The following is a 21,325-nucleotide window of genomic DNA, read 5'->3' on the forward strand; positions in this document are numbered from 1 at the left end:
CTGCAGGAATTCGTTATGCTCGGCTTACTATAAACGTAACGTTAAAAACCGCCCTCGATCGCCCATTGCTGTTTATCTATGACCGATCTCGTTATTGTTATAGACAACGTAATACGGTTCTGATTGTTCGCCGGTGAAGCAATTATTTTTAAGTAAATCGCTATTGAACACAAACGTGTTGTACCAGAAAGTTTACTAGGTGCAATAATGGAGGGATCGCGGTATATTTTGAACAGGTGTGCGAGCGCAGAAACAGAGCTGAACCTTTCCGTGTCACAAGAAAGAAGTACCGACACAAACAGCTTTAAATTTAACGGTAGCTAATTTTCAATAATGGCTGCAGAAAACCAATCACAGAATACAACTGCGTTGGGTAAACTCATGCTCGTTTTCTGTGCGCACACCTTTTATTCAGGTATAACATAAACATACTTATAAAACTCTAGCATCTCTTTCCCACATCAAAACTGCGTCAAAGTGCGTGAAGACTCAAAAGCTTCGCTAAAAGTGCGTCACCATTGCTGAAAGTGCGTCAAATCGATCGTCAAACCTCCAAAGACCCAAATCGCAAACTAAGAACAAACCCATGCGACGATTTTTCGCGCACTAAGTAAACGCGCATCTACGAATTTATTTATTTATTTACAAGCACTATACAGGGCCGAAGCATTATAGAGGGGAGTGGTAACTACAAACATAATAAAAAACGGTGAGCAGTGAAAAATACATATAAATTTCGAGGAGGCTCAAAAACAATAACATTCAACATCGAACATGATTTATACAGTGCTAGTCCAAAAAATACAACAGGGGTAATTGGCAACAAAACATTATATACAAGGCCAGGGGTTTCAATTTCACTGGTGATAACAGACCGGAATTTATTCGCGTTATCTGTAGCAGCTGTGGTGGCGGGAAAGGGGTTCCAGTCAAAGTCCGTGGAAGAAATGAAGCAGCGTAAGAACGAGGTGACATGAAGGGACAGCAACTCAGTGCGCATGGTACAGTCGTTCAGACACGTAAACGGGGCATGAAAGAATTAATGGATGAATGAACTCTTTTTCAAGAGTGGGTGATGGTAAATTTTGTGGAAGAGACAGAGGCGAGAAAGTTTTGTACGGAGAGGTTTGTAAGTCAAGTGTTGATTTCGTAGAACTTACGCAGGCAGCTCTATAGTGCAGCTGCAAAGAATGAAACTGGTACAATTGTTGTGAATTATTTCGAGTTTATGAATAAAAAAAGCCGGGTCAGGATCCCAGATTGAAGTGGCATATTCACGCTTTGACTTAATAAGCGTTTTGTACATGATGCCATGATGGGACTTGGGAGAAGTTGCGTCTTATAAAGCCCAAGGTACAGTTAGCATTAGAGGTAATGTGATAGATGAGCATATCCCACTTCAAATTAGCAGTGATATGAACTCCTAGATATTTATATGACGCGACTGGTTCGAACGGTAGCCCTTTTAGAGAGCACATGGGAGTTAGCGTTGAAGAACGAGTTATCCTCATTGCCTTGAATTTAGCTCCATTCGCCAGTTATCACACCAGGTAGCTATACTATCTAGATCTGCCTGCAAGGTAGTCACATTGGCGCCATTTTTAATTCCACGAAACACAACCCAATCATCAGCAAACAGATGAATAGGGGATGAGACACAATTAGGCAAGTCGTTATCATATATCAAAAATAAATGGGCCTAAAACTATACCCTGTGGGACTCCGGACGTTACTATTGCAGGGGAAGAGTTAAAATTGTTAGCTGAAACAAATCGGTGCCGGTTAATAACAAAACATTCTATATATATCCATTTGAGTAAACTACTGTCGAGGTTTAGGTTACGAAGTTTCAAAAATATGCAGTCTCGTTAAGAATAACATGAATTTTCTGGGTGAATGATAAGAGTTGCGTTTCGCAGGAATGGTGTTTACGAAATCGATATTGAGCGGGATGAAAGAAAGAATTATATTCAAGAAATCGGACAAGGTTAGAGTAAATGATGTGTTCAAAAACTTTACAGGGGATGCTGGTGAGCGATATCGGGCGATAGTTGCTAGGTGATACAATACAACCGGGTTTAAAGACTGGAATCACCTTGGCCACCTTCCACTCAAAAGGCAATGAATTATCTAAATGTATACCGATACGTGGTTTATGACATAAAGGTACACTATTTTACTCAACGCGCGTTTTGTCTTACCTAGAACCGTTCCGTTTCCGCTAATTACAAGTAAACGCTTTCACGTAGGCGCTGTGTATCCAGATATGTTTAAGGCAGCAAGTTGAGCTAGTTTGTTAGTTACTCACTGCATCTAATTAGCGAAAAAAAAAAACTAGGACGACGAAGAAGAAGCAGGACGCTCGCTAGACTTCAATAGAACTTTTACTTCGCGTACGTGAAATATTGAAATATAACATATAAAACAACACTTTTTCCTCACATCTACTCACCACCGCAAACTTGCCAAGCTATATATCGCGCATGCGCCCTCGTCAAAAATCGGCGAGTCCTTCCTAACGAAAGTTGACAGAAGCGCGAAAGCGACGATTTTTCGTGCACTAACTAAACGCATCTACGAACGATCTAGATGTACACCGATACGTGATTTATGAGATAAAGGTATACCGTTTTACTCCTTCTTCGTGATGTATGCATGTATAGTCTTAACCAGAACCGTTCTTTCTCGTGATTTTCGACTGACCGTTTAAAAACAATAGAAGCCCGGTTCCACGCATGTTTGTTTCGGGATACTTTGAATAACCCAAGAGTTAGAGCCGTTTTCTGTAATCATACTCCTTCCGTAGATGACCATGCTTAATTGCAGAATAGGCAATGTGGGAAAGCTAGCTTATAAAGCCCAAGCTTACACCGATATCTCGAAAGTCGTCTTCACCTCTGAACAAAAGCGCGTTGCTGGGAAGACACCTTTTCAGGAGCAAATTTTTTAAGGCCCTAGGACCTAGTTTTATTTTTTTATGAGCTTCTCCGTCGGCCAACCAGTCTGTGGGGAAACGAATTGTGTTTTGACAGGACGCCATCGGTCCCACTACTTTCAATCAATCAATCAATCAATCAATCAATCAATCAATCAATCAATCAATCAATCAATCAATCAATCAATCAATCAATTTATTAATATCTGAAAATAATGCATGGGTTGGTTGATTGATTGTGGGGTTTAACGCGCCGACGCAACGCAGGCGATGAGGCGAGCCGTAGTGGAGGGCTCCGGACTAATTTTGACCACCTGGGGATCTTTATCGTGCGCCGAAATCCGTACACACGGGCGTTTTTGCTTTTCGCCTCCATCAGAAAAGCGGCCGCCGCGGCCGGGAATTAAACCCGCGACCTCGTGCTCAGCAGGGCAACGCCTTAGCCACTGAGCCATCGCGGCGGGTGAAAATAATACATGGGGGTTATATAGATGGCTGATAGATGATAGATGGCTGCCATGACAACGTGCGGTACCTCATTATGATTTTTCAGAATACAGTCGAACCTCGTTATAACGAAGCAGTATCGAGACAGCAAATTAGTTCGTTATATCCGATATTCGTTATAAAAGTAGAGGTAAAAAGCATCTGTAAAAATCGACAACCTAGTTCGCGCAAAAATACTCAATAAAAAATGCCTTTTTCGCGTTTCCCAGCCACTGTAAACAAGGTAACCCTTACCTTCCTCCTTGGTGCATTTCAAGCTGAATGAGCCGGAACACGAGTACGTGCAATTACAACAAAACAAGGTTCACTTTGCAAAACAGGCCTGAATCTTTATTTATTTGAAGTTTGAGTCAAAGTTAACACTACGGAATCATGGCCCCTTGAACAAAGAAAAGGCTCAGCTTACAATGAAGGGTCACACTAAGGTTTCAGAGGGGGAGTATATTGCCTAACTAATGAGGTCATAGATAGTCATGAGTAGTTATAATATATAGTGTTAGTACAGATAGGCAATGTGGTATTAAATTGAAGGTGCCAGTAACACAAAGTAGGTGCACCAAATGAAAATGTGCAACACTGGTTAGTACTGGGTAATTTTCTTCGTGGTTATAGGTACCAGTGCAAAATATTAGGCACCCCACCCCAAACTATATAAAATATTAGTGCTGTTTTTTTTTATTTGCATGGCCAAAATATTTCAAGTGGTGTGGCATGCAGACTGTAGGGTCATAGCCTGTGTTATATCATGTAACACAGGGTATGACCCTAGCCTCTATAATGCATTCGGTCCAAGAGACATTTGATTGATGGAATTCGAGGGGCAAAAGACCCTTAAAGGGGCCATGAATACAAAACACAAGTTTGGTTCATTCAAAAGATTGCCTCGTTAGAATCATACTGACACCACTATTAACACACACTTCGCTCAAATAAGCTATATAATTAGGGAAAAAGGGAACGGCCATGCGACCCACTAGCTCATTTCCCGCAACAGAACCTATGATGTCATACCAGCCAGCTCTGCGATTGGCAGAGGCCGGCAGAAGCAATTGCAAATTAGGCAGAGCTTATAACCTTGCCGAACGAGCTATCTGCACTTAAATTTAGGGCACATTCTTTTTAAAGCAGTAAGAATGGTGGGACAAACAGCAGAAGTTACGAAAGCACACGTAAACATAGAAGTGCCGATGCGTACTGCTGTTGGTACTGCGCACTATGCTTGGTTTAGCTGCATAGGGCATAGGACTGCGGGGCTTTTGGGGTTGTAACAGACGACACTGGCCGATTGACGCAAGCAACGGTGTCTTACGTGACCATATTTGTCGAACGAGCACTTTGTTTCACGAAACGATTAGTTTCTCCATGAACAAAAACAAGCCAGGTTTAAATACGGTCAAAAACAAATCAAAGACAGAAAATGGCTTGCTGCAGTATGGTGGTGCCATCTAGGTTAACTAACGGTAAACAAGGCTTCCCAATCAGCTGCAGAGAGGTCAGTTCCTGTGATGTCATTGCAGACCACGAAAACGCACAATTTAGTGGGAAAATAAAAATTTTAACTTAAATTAATGTATTTCTCAGTGAATAAAGCATCATCTGCATCCGGACAAGTGCTGGGGGGCCTATAAAACCCGAAATATTTCGAATAAAACAAACGTATTTTTTCTTCATGGACCCTTTAACCAAAAACAGCCTCAGACATGACGTTGCACTCAGTGTAGGCGTGTCGTCGTTCAAATTTCAGGGCTTGTTTAGGGCAAGGTTGTCCTTATGTGGGGAACAACAATTAACATCATTAAAACTGATTTAGCCTTACCTCCTCCAACCTCTATTGCTGGGAATACATTTTACATAGGGGCATAGCAGATTTTCACAACAGTGATCATGAATCAGTGGCATAACAATGCCATCAGTCTGACTTTTCCACAATAACAAAATTACCCCATCTTTTCACATGAGCCACAGCTCTAGCCGATGCCAACCACGTATCACTTTGTTAAAACTTGCCAACACTCAAAGAAAAAGACTTGTCAAAACAATTCTTTTATTTGTGCGAAAACGGAAAACATCCCTGTCACTCAAACAGAAATCTTAACGCAGAAAGTTTTTCAACAATTCAAACATTCCAGCGGCTTGACATGCAAACCTGCAGCTCTGGCTGTAACGCAAGGTACACTGCATGTGTGTACAAAAATTGTGCGAGATTTAGGTGCCAGTACTGTAAGGGGAAAAACTACTACTTTTGAGGAGAAAACCTCAAACGTGGCCAGGACCAGCCAAGCAGCTTTTCAGGTATTATACAAGTCCACTCTGCCAGCAGAGATTATGACGTGAATCAACTTACACGTATTCTTGAATTCCCCATTCACAAACTACCCACAGATATTACCGCCCACAGACGCGCAACTTGGCGACAACTAATCAAGAAGCACTCTTTGGGACACAAAGATCAGCCGTGCTACATCCACTACACTGTTTCCTTAATGGAAGCACTGGTTTGTAGTGTCCTTGGCTGTGGCCCTGTGCTAATTATCCTAAATGCCAAGATGCATCTGCTGACATGCTGGGAAGTTTCCCCATCGCGCAGTACAGCAAAGGCACTAAGCGCACTGAAATGAGGTGAACGGCATTTTTATACAAACCTGGCTGCCAATAACTATACATTTCTGCAGTTCATCACTCACACTTACCATAAGATGCACTCATTCATGTTTCAAGTTTTCTTCACGCTATGTATAACATTACTGGACTTGGTGTCAACAAAGTTTGTGTTCGACGAAAGTTTTAGCTGGGGACGTCTTTTTTTACTATGAGAACTATCAAACTTCTTCAGAATTTAACGCAGACTTAAAACATTCATTTCCGCTTGGCTCTCGCTGTGTGTCAGCACACAACTTTTTAAATGATGGTAAAATTAAAGATAGTTCAAGTAAAACAGAGCCCCAGGGACAAGCAGGGTCAAAACACTGTCAGCGGATGACGCTATTGCTTGTTCAAAGTTCTTGCTTACTAGAAACACATAATGTCAACAGCCAAAATTTTTTCAGTGGAAACAGTTCTGGTGTTCTGTGATCCTTCAGGTTAAGAACCTCTATGATGTGGGCTTCTATTAAAATTTTTTGATTTGCCAACAAAGGCATTGATGATTACAAAGGTCAAATATGAATGAAGGAAATAAAAAGATGCCACCGCATGGGACACAACAAACAATAGGGTTAGGGACTGTCTATACACTTTTAGAATGCCACTTGATCACATGCCCAAAAGCCAGCAATTGCTGGTAAAGGCCGGAACAAAGAGTCCTGCCTTTTAATGCCACCACCTGTCCCTGAAAGGCACAAATGACCCCGCTTTCAATGCGACCAGTTGCCACCCACTATGTTCTTGCGGTTTTGGCTCTAGATATGTTGTCCACACTTTAAGATCTTCAACATGATAGTCACATCCTATTCGTGCATCTTGAAGACCTTTCTAGTGTAAGCTCATAAACTTCAAAAATGATGGTTCGGGTTGCCACCCAAGGTCAGTTTTCATACGAAGAAGCTAAATCGACGTACACAAACACACCCTAAACTGAATATTGTTCCTAGTCGCATAATCTATGCGTTGTGCGCAAAAAGGTCATTTACGGCATTGTTAAATTTGATGTACACTTCAAGACTGTGACATAATTTAAAGCACTTCATTGTGATAATTTTTTATGAGCAAAACATTTTGCAAAAGGAAAATTTACCTGCACAATTTATGTGGCACAGGATTTGCACAAGTCTGTAGCTTCAGTCGCTGAAGACTGAAAAGGGCTAGCACATTCATGTAAAGGTAAGCCTGCACGTGTATAGACAAAAAAAAAACACTGACACGATGCCTGTGATCTGCTTTTCACCTTCACAGAGGCAACACACAAGGGGTATAAAGTGCTGCTGCCAATTGCAGCTCCAGGAACACAAAAAGTAATAAGCATGAAACTGATGCTCCTGGCTGAGCAATGCGGAAAATATTTTGAAATTATTTTTTTATTAAGAAATGTTTCTAATCAGCTGCCAAGAAGTCTCAGTGCGGCCTAGCAACATGCTAAGCATTGGCTGACGCGACTTGGGTAACATGACATGCACTCAGAAATAACAGTGATTGAAAGTTCTTCTCGTGTCAACTGCCTTAATCAGAAAACAAAGAGAACCTACAACCTGGAAGTAAACTATAATGATTGTGCACAAGTGTCAAACTGTCCTCTCCCACACTGAAAAAGTGACAGCATCCGTGTTAAGCCTCTGCAGAATATAATATGTCTTGCAAATGCACAAGGCTTGTAGTTTGCAATGGATTGCATGTCTGTGCTGGCAACATCAACTTGTGCCACTGATATGCTACCAAACTCCCACTGCAGTTTCTCTTGAACACCCCTGAAACATAAAACACACACAGCCTTTGTTCAGCGGCAAAACTTCCCAACAGCAACGTGTTGTAGCCAGACACAATGGCGGGATAAAAAAAAAAGAGGAAAAGGTTCCCTATGACAGCTGCAAATCGCACCTGTCACCAGTGCATCTCAGTAAAACCCGCAACACTTGTGACAGTTGACAAGTCATGTTACAATGGGTAAGTCACAGCAACGTTAGGAAAAGGAAACAAAAATGAAGGTAATGAAAAGCAGAGTAGGCCAGAAGAAGACTGGAGTTTTCTCACTATCCGCAGGATAAAGAGTGCAACAAAATCAGATGTGTGGACCACTTGTAATACAGAAAAACCGTGAGTCCACGAAGACTAGACGCAGAACCCGGTGAGTTGCTAGCGAGGTGCTTCTTGAACCCTTCTTTGGGCCTTGGTTAGAAAACGGAAATAAATATGTCCAACAGAAGAGGCACACGGGATGGCCAGAGTTCAGCGCTTGCCGGCCTCGAACAGAGTCGTCTCCTCTTCCTCGTCATCCGCGCGGTCCAGTGGCTGCATCTCCAGCTCAGCGCTGTGAGTGGCGATGATGCCGTACCGCCGGGTTTTGCTTCGCCGGTATCTCGACCTGCGCGAGAGGAAAGCTTGTTATGCAAGCAGCAGAAGGCTGGGAAGCTTCACAGCTAACTCAACATCAGGCTGAATAAAAAACGTACTTAACACTTGAACAGGTTAAAGTCCAGCAAGTCTAAGCCATGCTCTGAATACTATTTCCCCGCTAAGAAGTGGTCATGTTTTTTTTTTTTTGCATATTGTGTCGAGAAGTGCTGTGTTTGTCATAGCATCCTCCGCCACAGCAATCACCTTCACGAATGGCTTGACGACAGACGCCGCCATTGGGTCCCTTCTGGACACAGTTGCCAAACGTGTGGGAAACTATCGGGCCACTCTCTCTCCTGGATTTGGTGTCAGTGAAGGAGATGAAATACTGTTAAGTCCGCATGGCGCCATTCTCAACAGTGAGAGTAGGCTTGACCTGTATAAACTTCACGTGAGTGAACACACAGTCAACATTCATTGTGGAGCTGGTGGGAATCGAGGTGCTGATGACTGAAACACCCTCAAACTGCATGGTAAACCAGTGTGACACCACTGTGATGGTTGAAAATGTGGACGCAAATAAAGCCTGGTGCTTTCTCTTCTTTTGAGCCTTTTAAATATACCAGAGCACTAGACTTCTGCTGTAAAGTCGTCACGGATGTGCAGTAGGCACTTTGTCAGAGGTAAACAATCGATAAATCCCATGTCTCCGCCATTTATGTGAGCCATTTTCTCATTGCAGCAATTAAGACGATGATAGGACCTTGAGCTATCCCATTAGGGTCTATTCTTATATGTGCTGTTGAATGGAGCTGGTTTAATGAAAACCGAAACTGAAAGGAATAAATGGGGCTGTGAAAAATTGTTAATACTGTGATTTGCCTTATAATCTGCCATTTTACAAATATTACAATGAAGGGTACCAATGGCAGCAAAAGAAAAAAAAGCACGCAAAAAATTAGTGTCAGTACCCTTTCAGGGGCCCACTGTGAAAACAGGTAGGCCTATGTAGGCACATTACAGTGCAATCAATGCACTCGTGGCAGCAGCAGGTCGTAAAGAGAACACATGCCTGCCTTTCCTTAATTTTCTCTACTTTAAGAACATTTTGATAACCTGAATACAAATATTCTACCAAGTCATGGCTTACCACCACAGTTGCCAGATGCCGCCGTGCAAACAAGCAAATAGTCACCCCAAAAGAAGCCCAACAAAAGCAGCGGCGCTCTTGCGAATAAACCCAAAATAAGCGTAAGTTCAAGAAATATTCTAATTCTTCAAAATTGCTTCGTAGTATGAAAAAATATTATGAATGTGAATGGAAGGTGAACAAACAACATTCATTTTATTCATTTTGCATAATGAAAATTGACCTGTAACGATTGAATGGTATTTTTTCTCGCACTACACAGTCATCATTACTGGCATCTGACAGATCAGGAAAATTCATGGCAGTGTCCAGTTCCGCGGAACTGTCGGTTGGAAGTCCCAGCAGCAGACTCCTCGAAGCCTAAGGCCGTAGCAAACGTGCAGGATGGCACTCAGCTTTTCATTGCTCATCCTATTTCGGAGACGCAATTTCACCAAGTTCATGTGTGAGAATACATGCTCGATATCGGCGTTGCTCAGGGGCATAGCCAACAACGACAGAGCAAACTCTGATAATTTCCTGAAGCTGCTCGCATCAGTGAAATGCAGGACTTCTACCCAAAAAGAAGTGATGTCATTTTTGGTCACAGTTTTCCAGGGAAGGAAGCACAGCTGCCAATACTGGGAGTCCAGAAGACCTATATCTCCCTTGAACAGTTTGAGGAGCAGTAAATCTTGAAGCGGCAGTTTTGCTTGACTCAGTGTGCATTCAGGCAAAAATGATTTCATGGAATTCCGAAGCTGGGTCTTATGAGGAAGCCTAAGCTGCGCTTGCCTTGCAGCCTCAAAAATGAAATCCCGGCATCTGAGCTTAAAGTCCCTTTCCTACTCAGCGCTTAATTTAGATTCTTCAACTTCCATGTTGAAAAGACCCCAAAATCCACAACAGAAAGTGGAAGGTGGATGGCATTATCGTCCAGGTTGACTTCCAGAAGCCTCTCTCCGGCAGCTGGCATGTGTGAAGGGATGAGCACTCTGGAAATCAGTGATCAAAAAAAGTTCTGAGGGCAATGAAGCAGTTGCATTTGATTTCCACTTCCAAGTTGGAACAGCTTGTTGACCCTTTGAGAACTCCTGCACCACTGGGTTCAGAAACACCAAGTACAACTTGTTGACAGGATCTCAGCGTCATAGCAATGGTACTTGTCCTGGCCCATGGTGAAGTGAAGCTTGTGTTCATCCCATTGTTCTAAGATACATTTATAGCAGCTCGAGATTGAGAGCCACCGCCTTCCTGACAGCTGGATAAACTTTAATGGGTCTTTGCCGTTGTTTACCAGTTCATACATCTTGCTGTACTCATGAAGTCGGAGTGAACTGTGTGAAAACCGACTGTACGAGCGCCCAACCAGGAATTCTAGACTCCGTGGAAGCACTTTCGCTGCCTTGCGTGCCCATAGATGAATGGAGTGACACATGCACTTGACCTGAATGAGGTCCTTGTTCTTTTGGCACAAGTGTGTGCACACAGAATTTTCTTACCAACCATAACGTTGCAACCGTCGGTTCCAATTCCAAGACACCTTGTGAAATCCAGACCGACCTCGGTCAAGAAATCGAGAAGGCCTTGTGCAGTCTGCTGGGCGCTTTTCAACCCTCGATCGTGAACAGTCCAAGGAACGTAGTCAACAATTTGTTTAATAATGTGCTGAAATCGTGAACCACGACAGCCAACTGCTTTTTCGTTGCTACGTTCGTGCTCTCATCAATCAATAATGAATGCTGAGGTGACCCTATATCCTTCACAAGGTCCTCGAGCAGACAGGGGGCAAAAACGTTTGTTATTAGTGCTCCTCATTTCATTTGGTAAAGATTTACGACTGTGTACGACTGTACCAGTTCGCCGAGATGATAAAACGGAGTTTAGAGCAGCATGACACGCTGAATAACAAGCAAGCTTGAGCTCCAACTCTGGTGTCATCTTTCAAGGCGGTGATGTGGTGAAGCCCGTGGTAGTCAAACGTGCACTAGAAAGTAGCCGAGAGTTTTTTACATGTTTTTTGGCAGCCATGTGCTGAAGGAGGCCGGCATGATGAGTGCGGATCTCACACTTGCAATACTTGCATGCAGCTTTTTATCATCTCCAGTGACTCGACGTGACCAGGCTTTGAGGTGCATTTCCTTTTCCCACTCTTTACAATACTTTTTCCCATATTTTGGCCACTTTGAAGCCATGGCAACGCACTACGGCGACGACGACTGTGTGCAAGACATGGAGAAGGACAAGGAAGGCCACGACAACGAGGCACGGATGTAGCCACAACCCACAAGAAACCTGATGATGATGATGATGATGACGACGACATTGGCGACGACAATGGCGAATTGTGGCAATTCAAGCCATGTTTTTGATGACAAATGCACGTTCTGGGCGCTGCAATAAAATTTTCTGAAAAAAAAAACGCTAGCAAGCCCAAAAAACGTGGCAAGTGACTAAGAATTTACAAGCGACTCAGCGAAAAAATAGGCCCAAATCCACTTATAATAAGTGGAACTGGCAACTTTACTTCCAACCTTTACGAGACGTCGTTGAAATGCTAGTGTTTTCCGGACATCTTAAAGGAGCCATGAAGACAAAATACAAGTTGGGCTTATTAGAAAGACTGCTTAGTCCCAATAACAATGATACGATTATCATCGCAATCTTCGAACAAATAACGGAGATATTAAAGAAAACGTGTGAAGCAGTCGCGACCCCCTAGCCAATTTCCCGCAACTTTTCTATGACGTCACGGAACCTTGTTTGCGCGATTGGCGGCCGCCTAAGTGACCTGTCGCGATGACACATGACTCGACGTCTGTAATGGGGCCTCTAGTTTCATTTGACCGCATCACTTGAATGCTAACGTGCAGTTAACGCACTGAAAATTATGTTTTATTGTTGGCCCGTGTGACGTCATGCTGGCTCATAACACGTCACTGTGGCGCAAAATTTGAAAGTTTTTAAATACTTCTTGCTTTTTTTTCGTTAAAAAAACATCTTTTGGGGCTGTAATGGAGCTGAGTGAGATACTGAATCCTAGTTCTTTCAAATTAAACAAAGTTGTATTTTCTCTTCATGGCTCCTTTAAGCAATCTAGCGAAGCCAATGGGCAGCAGCACAACAGCACTGCATCAAGTTAAGAACATGCACGAGTCGAACGTGCTCCTCATTTATTGCATAGTAATAACGCACTTTTTATTAACTGTTCTGATTGCCTGTGGCTGGTGGCACAACTTTAGTTGTGTGGCAACCATTGTAGTTGCACTTCGACTGCTTGCATGCAGTTTTAATGCTGGCACTTGTGTTTTCTGGCAATTTGTTTTGGTATCTATTTTTCATCATATCCGACTAAACAGAAAGGGAAAAAAAAAAAAAAAAAAACGTCGGGTAGGATTTGAATTGGTCGCATCAGAGGTCAGACATCGCCTGTTTAGTTGCATGAGGGTTTCACCATGGCCGACATTGTAGCTGCCACTTTGCAAGTCCGTCCCGCGCTGTCATGTTGTGCAGACAGGACAAAGCTTTGATTGACGACTTTCACGGCGTGAGTCGCTACTTAAAAAAATTGGCCGCGTATCTGCTCCTTTTGTTGCAAATGTTGTCAAAAGACGATAGTCTTTGTAGACATTTGCAAAAGGAAATGCCCCCATTCGCTTTCCTGCTCACCTATAATGCTGTTCCTGTTCCGTCGTGCTCATCCCAAGGTAAACACACTAAAGGTTTGCCCAAGGAGATTTGAATTTACCGCGTTCCACTGCTACAGGCGCAGTTCTTCGATGCCAGCGCTGCAGTACGGCGGAGACGCGTGTGAATTGAGGCGGCCGACTTCAAGGTTTATAGAACCGTGTTGCCGTGCTCCACGTGCGTTCGAAGCAGAACGTGAAACCTAGCTAGTGGAACCTTTCTTTGCTGTTGCCGCATGATTTCTCATATGCCGCCCGGAGGTGGCGCGGGCAACAGCAGGCGGTACGCGTTGTTCTGCAGTAGATGTAGAATATCATTTGCTATCGAAAAACCAAGCATCCAAGAATTTCTTAATAAAGGAACACTGTAAATATCCCTTGTGTACTAATTTCCTGTCTTATATTTGCGTAATGTCTTGTTCTTGTTCAACAAAGTTGACAAGTATGAACATATAAACCGGGCTTAGACGTTTACATTTGGCTGTGAGTATATAAGACTAATGCGCAGTAAACATTTTACTTTGGCCGGGTCGCTGAATGGAGTTACAGACTGACGGCCGGACAGACAGACATACAGACAGACCAAAATTTCTGTGTTTAAGTAGCCCAAGGAAGACTATCGTCTTTAAAAGAAACAACAGGAGAAATTGTGACTGCATTTTTTACCTATTTGCCAATCTTTTGCAACAAGACAGCTAGGCTGTAGCTTGCATATCAAGGGTACACAGTTTTGAATACCGCAAAACAAAAAATTTTCAAAGATCCTTTCAGGGTTTTGAAGCACCCTTTGCCAATGCTGTTACCTCTTCCTGTAAGGATTATGTTAATGTGATAAGTATTAGCATTAAATAATTATTTTATATAGTGTTGTTGTCATGGTGTGCGTGCACGTGTGTGTGACAGCGAAAGAAAAGGAGGGTTACTGTCGAAAGTGAAAGAAAGAGATAAGAAGGCAAGTCTGTTTTTTATAACGGCGAAAAAAGAGTATGAACGGTGTTGGTGCCTCACCGGGCCAAGCAAGAAAAGGAAGTACCGTAAAAGCTCGTTAATTCGAACTCGAAGGGGACCATAAGATTGTTCGAATTAAGCGGAGTTCGCATTAGCGGGTGGGTGGGCGGGCGCTAGAATGAATGGAAATCGCATCACACTGCGTGAGCAGAACACAACGAATCCACCTCTGGACTTGTTATCGCGAATTAGGTGCTACTACATGTTTGTGGCAGGTATTTTTGTAAATGCTTCCCACTGTAGAGCCGAGATTAGCTGCTGAAGGAGCCTAGCGCATGCCACACTGTTGTTTTTCGGTTTCGTTGCTTTGCGTCTCTAGTAAATTTGGTTTGGTTTGGATTTGCAACACATTGTAATCACTCTGGGCCGACTTCTTCTGCGAGGAGTGATGGAAACCAGGGGATCTCAGTTAGAATTAACAGTTTTGGATACCAACGCGTTCGAATTATCGGGAGTTTCCCCCCACTGAAATATACAGGGCTCTGCCGGGACCAGGGGGCGAGTTTAAATTAACCGGAAGTTCGAATTAACCGAGTTCGAATTAACGAGCTCTTACTGCACAAAGCTTATGAAGACTGCTGGTTTCAATAAAGCTCACCTCTTTTTTATTTGCTGCATATCCAATAAACGATAAAATGCAGCTAGAGTACCAAAATGGGAAGCGAACGTGTGTTACACAGCATGCAGCTGCATGTTGTCACTATCTCACCTGCCTATTGCAAGCATGTTTGAGTGGCGCCCCCTGGCTCTGACGTCGGCTTAGGGACTCGCGCCGCTGTCGTCTGCTGCACTCCGCTTGTGAGGGGCAGCAGTGCCTGTGCTAGAAGTCGCCCGCTTTGGTGCTTTAGTGCCTCAAAAAGCGTATTTCTAGTAATTCAGTTAATTTTCCCAGCTTCTGACACCTCTGAATCATTTCAAGCTGTATCCCACACGAGTTTGCAACACATGAGAAGAGAGGGAACAACTTTCTTGAGAGCATCGGTCAGAAGATCGTGTGTGCGGGTGAACCTTCGGAGCATAAACCCCCCCCCTTTTTTTTTTCATTTTAAGATGGTGAACTTTTCCACTCAGTGTACATCCCGTCGAAGTTTGGTAGAGGTGGGGAGGTGCCAGGACTTCTGTAAATCCACACCGTATCCGTACCTGCCCTTTTTAATGTTAATTGTACTCCCTAGCCCTTCTAAGTTATAACAACGCTGCACAGGGCGCGGTCAGCTGGGTCAGTGCCGTACGGCCGTCCGTTGCAAGTCACCCAGCTTTGGTGACTGTGACACGGTCGTTTATGTCAGGGTAGGCAAACAACAAAGAGAAATGCCAGCTTTCATTATGCATCCCCAAGCGTACAAAGCACTGCTTGTCATCGAAAAAGTTGAAAGAACTGTCAAAGGTGCAATCATTCAGTTTAAACAAAATGTTATCCATCATTCAGTGCCCTTTCCTAATAGCACAAACCCCTCTCTAATAGGACAATGTGCTTGCATTTGAGGTAAGTGTTGTAGTCTGCTCACGTGTCCCCATACCACAGTGCTGGGAACCCGTCTGAAATGGTTTTATGCGCTGATCCAACTTTCAGTCATAATGTACTGTTCTTGATACTACACTGACTACCCTTAGATACGGGACGCTATTGTCTTGGGTGGTGCCCACAACACTGGGGAATGTGTCAACAAAGTTCCTATCACATATGGCGGTTTTGGCAACACTTTGAGAACATAAGGTGCCCCTGAAACCCCCCTCCCCCCTTTTTTTTTCAGGAGAGAGCACAGCCAGCATGCTAAGCTGCAGAGAGGAAGTACCTTACATAGGTCAGAGCCTAAAATATGCTATATGTAGACTTGAAACGATGTACAAGGTCCGAGCTTAAAACATGCTATATGTAGACTTGAAACGATGTACACTGCCGGCGAGATCTCTGGCCCACTGTGTCGTTGCTATATTTATAGTTTTATTTGTAAAAAGAGCTTGCCCACGCAGTGGGCACGGCTAGAGGGAAAGGTGGCCACCCTTACGCTCGTGCGCCTGCTAGCCCGCTGTGGGCAACGCGATGCCACGCTTCTAAGAACGGATCTAAAGAGCGTCGGTGTCGTTTTCGTGGCTCATGTAAGCTGCCATCGCAACCGCGTAACATCAGGCTCCAAGTAACTGCTATCAGCTCAGAGATACCACGTCCGGCATCGGCTGTAAACACCGAAGCCATACACCTACCTCACTATCCGGACGACGAAATAGACGAGGATGATCATCATCACGCCCACGATCACGTAGAAAGCCCGCAGAACGACACCGTTTGTTTGCTCCATGTTTGCAATCCCAAACAAGGTGGTTGTGCTGTTCCGCCTGGTGGTGTTCAGAGCCGGGGCTGCCACGGGCTCTTTCACTCGGGGCGTCATCGAAGGCGATGTCTCGGTCTCGGTGGCAGCGGAGACACTTAGCCAGCAAGCAGCCGCAAACACTGTCGTCAACATGGTTTAGAGCTTTTCAAGCTGGTCTACTCGTCAGATGTCACGCCGCTAGCGAGCAAGCCCTCCGACTTAACAAATCGCAGTACAAGCAAACAACGTCCATGCTGTCACGATCCGCCGTTCTGCATATTTTGCTATACTGCTTACAGAATAAGAAGTGGGCTATTTCGACGGCAACGCGTAAGTGACTACGTCACAAATTCTGCTCAAAAACAAGCAAATAATGTATTGTGAATAATATTTAAAGCAAACAAAAAAATAAATTAAAAGGGTTTTTAATGATTTATAGGCAGTTTTATTATGTGATGTTGTACTTGTTAGAATTGTTTAAAGACACATAGCGCCATCTATTTACATTCAAAGAAAATTGTGGTAGCGGTGCTTGCTAAGCTTTGACCTACCTGCCGCCGCATCGCGGGCCTCCTCCTCTACAGTTTCTGCTACCTCCCCGTGCTACCTTCGTTGGCTGGATTGTCCGGTTGGAGCGGCTGTAATCGCCGCTCCGTTATTTGACTGGTGTCTGTAGCGTCGAGATTGAGACGATCAAGTTCATCTTTAATTGGGCAACTCTTCTTTAATTGGCTAACGAACCCTGTGAATTGGCTTCGGTGGCTCATTTCTAGACAGCATGTTGCTTCGGACCAATCGTCGTAGCAGCGAAGCGCCCCACTGCTGTTCGTGATGTGCCTTGTGGACCGGAACGAACATAAGCATTTCACTTCCGACTGTTTGTGCAAAAAACAATCGACGTGGGAGGGCAGCTCTTCGCTACACTTGAAGGGCACAGTTCAAAAGACTTCCGGACAAACCTTGGTAAGTCGTGGTTTCTCAGCTATAATTAAGTGGAGTGATGAGTGTGTCATCCTTAGCTGCGTACGAAGCGCATTAAGTTCCGGTGAACTGCTTCGCAGGATGAGTAATTTTGCTTTAGTCGGTTTGTTGGCTGAAAACGATTAATCGCAGCGCTGAGCAGCTGTGCGGATTATTAGCACAGCGTGTAGAATTATTAGATAACACCCACGCAAGGAAAAAAAAGAAAAAAAGAAAACTGATTACGACTTGTAGGCCTTCTGTTTTGGACGTTTCGTGGCTGCTTCAAAAATAGCAGTAATGTGCTCGTTGATGTTTTACTAAAACTAGAGCAAACGCGCCGTTCTAAAACAGGGTGCACTGATTAGGAAAAGCTGCGCGCTGAAGCCACAGCTAAATTTCTCTAGTTTCGCGTAACTGCCGAAATATTGGCTTCACGAGTGTCACGCGTGCCTGAAAAAGCATGTTATTTTTCAGATTTTTGTGAGCCTTTCAGGTTCTGACGCCCAGCTGTCGTAAAAAAATAGGGGGGGGGGGGGGGGGGGGAGCAAAGAGGCGCTGATCAGTGACGTAAGTCAAGAAGGGGGGGGTGGGGGGGGAGACACCCTGCAAGTTACTCATATTGCACGAAATATTTCATCGTTTTTGACGCCTGCATGCAGCACAGTGCAATTACGTGAGGCGTGAATGACCGCCATGGCAAGATGTGACCCCCCCTTGTGATTCTTCTGGATTTACGCCACCGGGTAGTATGGTTTCGTTTGAAGAGAGAGAGCTGCCAGCTGTCTCTGCTAACCTGTGCGTTTTAGAAGCTGTGCTTTTTAGTCCAGGTGCGGGAAAATGAAATGTTTTGATAGCACTGTTGTGTGTCAGGTCGTCGCTGTTGAAGCCTGATTTCGCTTAGGTTGCGCGGTACTGCCCGAACAGTAACGCGAGCGTGTGTGTGACGTGAACAATTGGTAGGTGTAAACATTGTACCTAAGCGGAAGGGTTACCCCGGAAAGACATGCGTTCCTTCTTTCCTTTTTTCCCCCCTTTTTTTCCTGGAGATTTCTGAGCGGAAACTTTTCCTTTCCTACTGGTGGTGGCAGCAACCGCGAAACTATTCACTGTGTTGCACCTTATTTTCTCTCGCTTTTCGCGCACTCAGCTCGTGTTATCTTATCCAGCGCAGCGAATAAGTCAGACATAACATTGGGCCTCCTCGAGTATCAGTCCCGGATCGTCCGCGGACTGCCCGAGACGCGATCCGGCGCTCGTTTTTCCAATGTGTTCCTATGAGTCTTCCGGTCCGAGGGCAGTCCTCGGACTGCCCGCGTACCGTCCAGGGCTGGTACATCGAGGAGACCCATTGCTGACTGACATCGCCCTTGAAGAAATCTCGCTACATTGTAAATTATCTCCGAACCGCCGTAAAGAAACGATGTCCTTTTAGGCTAGGTAGAACGGATTTGATTGATCGATTGATTGATTGATTGTATGGTTTAAAGCGCCGACGCAACGCAGGTGATGAGGCGCGCCGTAGTGGAGGGCTCCGGATTAATTCTGACCACGTGGGGATCTTGAACGTGCGCCGAACTCTCGTACACATGGGCCACGGAGAAAGAAGTGACATGGGCGTTTTTGTTTTTCTCCTCCATCAGAAAAGCGGCCGCCGCAGCCGGAAATCGAACCCGCGTCTTCGTGCTCAGCAGCACAACGCCTTAGCCACTGAGGATGGTTAGAAGGGAAACTATATCGTTGTCGATATGATGTTTTCAAACTGGCGCGACGGGTCGATTTTATGCAAAAAAGCGATTCCGAGCAAAATTCGGCGCTATTCATTCGTAGTGATTCGTTATAGCTGAATATTTTGGCGCCCTTTGGATCGCGCCATTGTTTGCCGTCGCTTTGACCGCGAAGTGTTTTTTCTCCGCTGTCGCAGTCATTTTAGCAATCACGAAATAGTGCCGCGGGGCCATTCCCGCCCGCAAATATGAAATCACGATGGGCTTGTCGCAGCGTTCTTCCAGTCATGGTGAGAGACAGTGTTCCAGAAGGAACGGGAGCGCTGCTAACCCGGTTGCAAGGAAAGGACATTTCGGCAAGCACGTTTACAGCGAGGACATTTTGATAGTCAGCACCGGTCTAGCTTGCTGCATCGTCACTCCTTCGTGTTGATCGCCGTGTTGCATTCCAGCCGGCGAGTCTGTGCGTTGGCCAGTAATAATAATAATAATAATAAACGCTTTGTGTTTGATCTGTTTCTTTGATACTTGCATATTCACCACAAGAATCAGAACGGCCGCAGTTATTCCTCCCCCCCCCCCCCTTCAATGCATTGCCGGCTTTAACTGCCCGTAAATCCCTGTCCACGCCTGTGCGTTGACCACCACCAACAGCAGCAATAATAATAATTTTAAAAAAGCGCTTTGCGTTTGATCTGTTTCTTTGAGACTTTGGGACTTCCTTATTCAATACAAGTTAGAACGGCCGCAGTTTAATCCCCCCCCCCCCCCTCACCTTTTCCTCAACAACGCTACCGGTTTTAACTGCACGGAAAGCCCTGTTCACGCTGTTGTCGCAACTGTCGTAATGTGTTGCAACATTGACGTCGTCTGACGCTTCATCCAACCGAATTACGTGAAACGCCCTTTCTTGCGTCTGTCGCCTACAATATGCCTGTTGCGTAAGTCGTTCTAAACGTAACATAAGACGTTCATCCGGGCGGCAGAAAGGTCCTAGCTGATGCAATCGCCGTTGTCTTCGTGACAGAGATATAGTGTTTCGTAACTGTACGCAAGGAATAGGTCGCTGAATTGGTATCAATTACAGCGCACATGTAACGTTATGTAAAACTGCTGTGCCCCGGTCGATGGCTGTTAACGAGGAGTGTTCGAATAGTGATATTTTCAGGTTGTATCAGGTGCGGGCACTCAGGAAAAAAATAAAAGCCTTCGAACTTTGAGCAGAATACCGAATTTCTTGCTATATTATATTTCTGAATAGATGAAATGCATTTACAACGAACAAACGAACACAAAATGTCATTTTTGATAAAGAAAAAGAAAAGGGGAAAAAAGCTTCCCTAAATCGTCAATGTTTTTGGGGTGATGTAGGGTGTTGAACGAGAAAGGAGGCGAGGGGTGTTCCACCTGCGGTTGCGCCATTTCGAATGAAAAAGGAGTTAAGGGAATTTTCTCTAACGCGGAATGTTGAAAGGTCAGTGGCTGTCCTTGTGTTCCGATTTTTCTTTCGTGTGCAGCGTACTTCCACCGGTTTGTTATATTCTCAAAAGCTATTTACAAATATAGGCATTTCCGGACTGCGTAATAGTAGTAGCAAACTGCGTGAAAAAAAAAAAAATGGCCGCGTATCTGCTCACTTCGTTGCAAATGTCGACGAAAGACGATAGTCGCCTGGCGCTTTGGTAAGTAAATTTCTCCCTTCTCTTTCCCGCTCACTCCTCAAGCTGTTCCTCTTCCGTCTCGCTCCCCCCAAGATAAACACGCTAGCGGTTTGCTTGAGTCAGTTTAAATTTACCGCGTTATACTGCTCCACGTTGAATGTCTCGATGCCAGCGCTGCCGAACGGCGGAGACGCGCATGAACCGAGGCACCCTATTTATTCCACGTGCGTTCCAAGCGTAACGTGAAAACTATCTAGTGGAACCTTTCGTTGCCGTTGCCGTTTTATCTTCCAGAATACCGCTAGGGAAACCGCGGGCGATCGCTTTTGTATTTTTCTGGAGCCACTTTTCGTTAAATCAACCATCCGAATATCACTTAACGTTGACAAGTTTGAACACCAACGGACTAAGCCG

General features: G+C 44.5%; 2 protein-coding genes across 2 annotated transcripts in view; one reads left to right on the top strand and one right to left on the bottom strand.

The window, feature by feature from the left end:
• Positions 1–5,469: 5,469 nt before the first annotated feature.
• On the bottom strand, positions 5,470–16,866 carry LOC144145269 (uncharacterized). Its single transcript, XM_077676812.1, has 2 exons — positions 16,457–16,866; positions 5,470–8,456 (listed from the first exon to the last, which is right to left on the bottom strand). The coding sequence occupies exons 1-2, from the start codon at positions 16,714–16,716 to the stop codon at positions 8,321–8,323; spliced, it is 396 nt and encodes a 131-aa protein (XP_077532938.1). The 5' UTR covers positions 16,717–16,866; the 3' UTR covers positions 5,470–8,320.
• Positions 16,867–17,114: 248 nt separating this feature from the next.
• Hmgcr (HMG coenzyme A reductase) overlaps positions 17,115–21,325 on the top strand; it is an 89,527-nt gene continuing 85,316 nt past the window's right edge. The window contains exon 1 of the mRNA XM_077676815.1: positions 17,115–17,526. The gene's annotated coding sequence lies outside the window, so the exon portion shown is untranslated. The remainder of the gene's footprint in view (positions 17,527–21,325) is intronic.

Source organism: Haemaphysalis longicornis, unplaced genomic scaffold (genome assembly GCF_048455015.1).
Source record: "Haemaphysalis longicornis isolate Haplotype H1 unplaced genomic scaffold, Haemaphysalis longicornis Haplotype H1 scaffold_7, whole genome shotgun sequence".
NCBI classification, from domain to species: Eukaryota; Metazoa; Arthropoda; class Arachnida; order Ixodida; family Ixodidae; genus Haemaphysalis; species Haemaphysalis longicornis.

Bases quoted from the DNA above. Each gene is read 5' to 3' on its own strand.
- LOC144145269 (XM_077676812.1), bottom strand. From the start codon at position 16,716: ATGTTGACGACAGTGTTTGCGGCTGCTTGCTGGCTAAGTGTCTCCGCT. The intron at 8,457-16,456 runs GTAGGTGTATGG...CCTCTCGCGCAG, and splicing joins TTCGTCGTCCGGATAGTGAG to GTCGAGATACCGGCGAAGCA.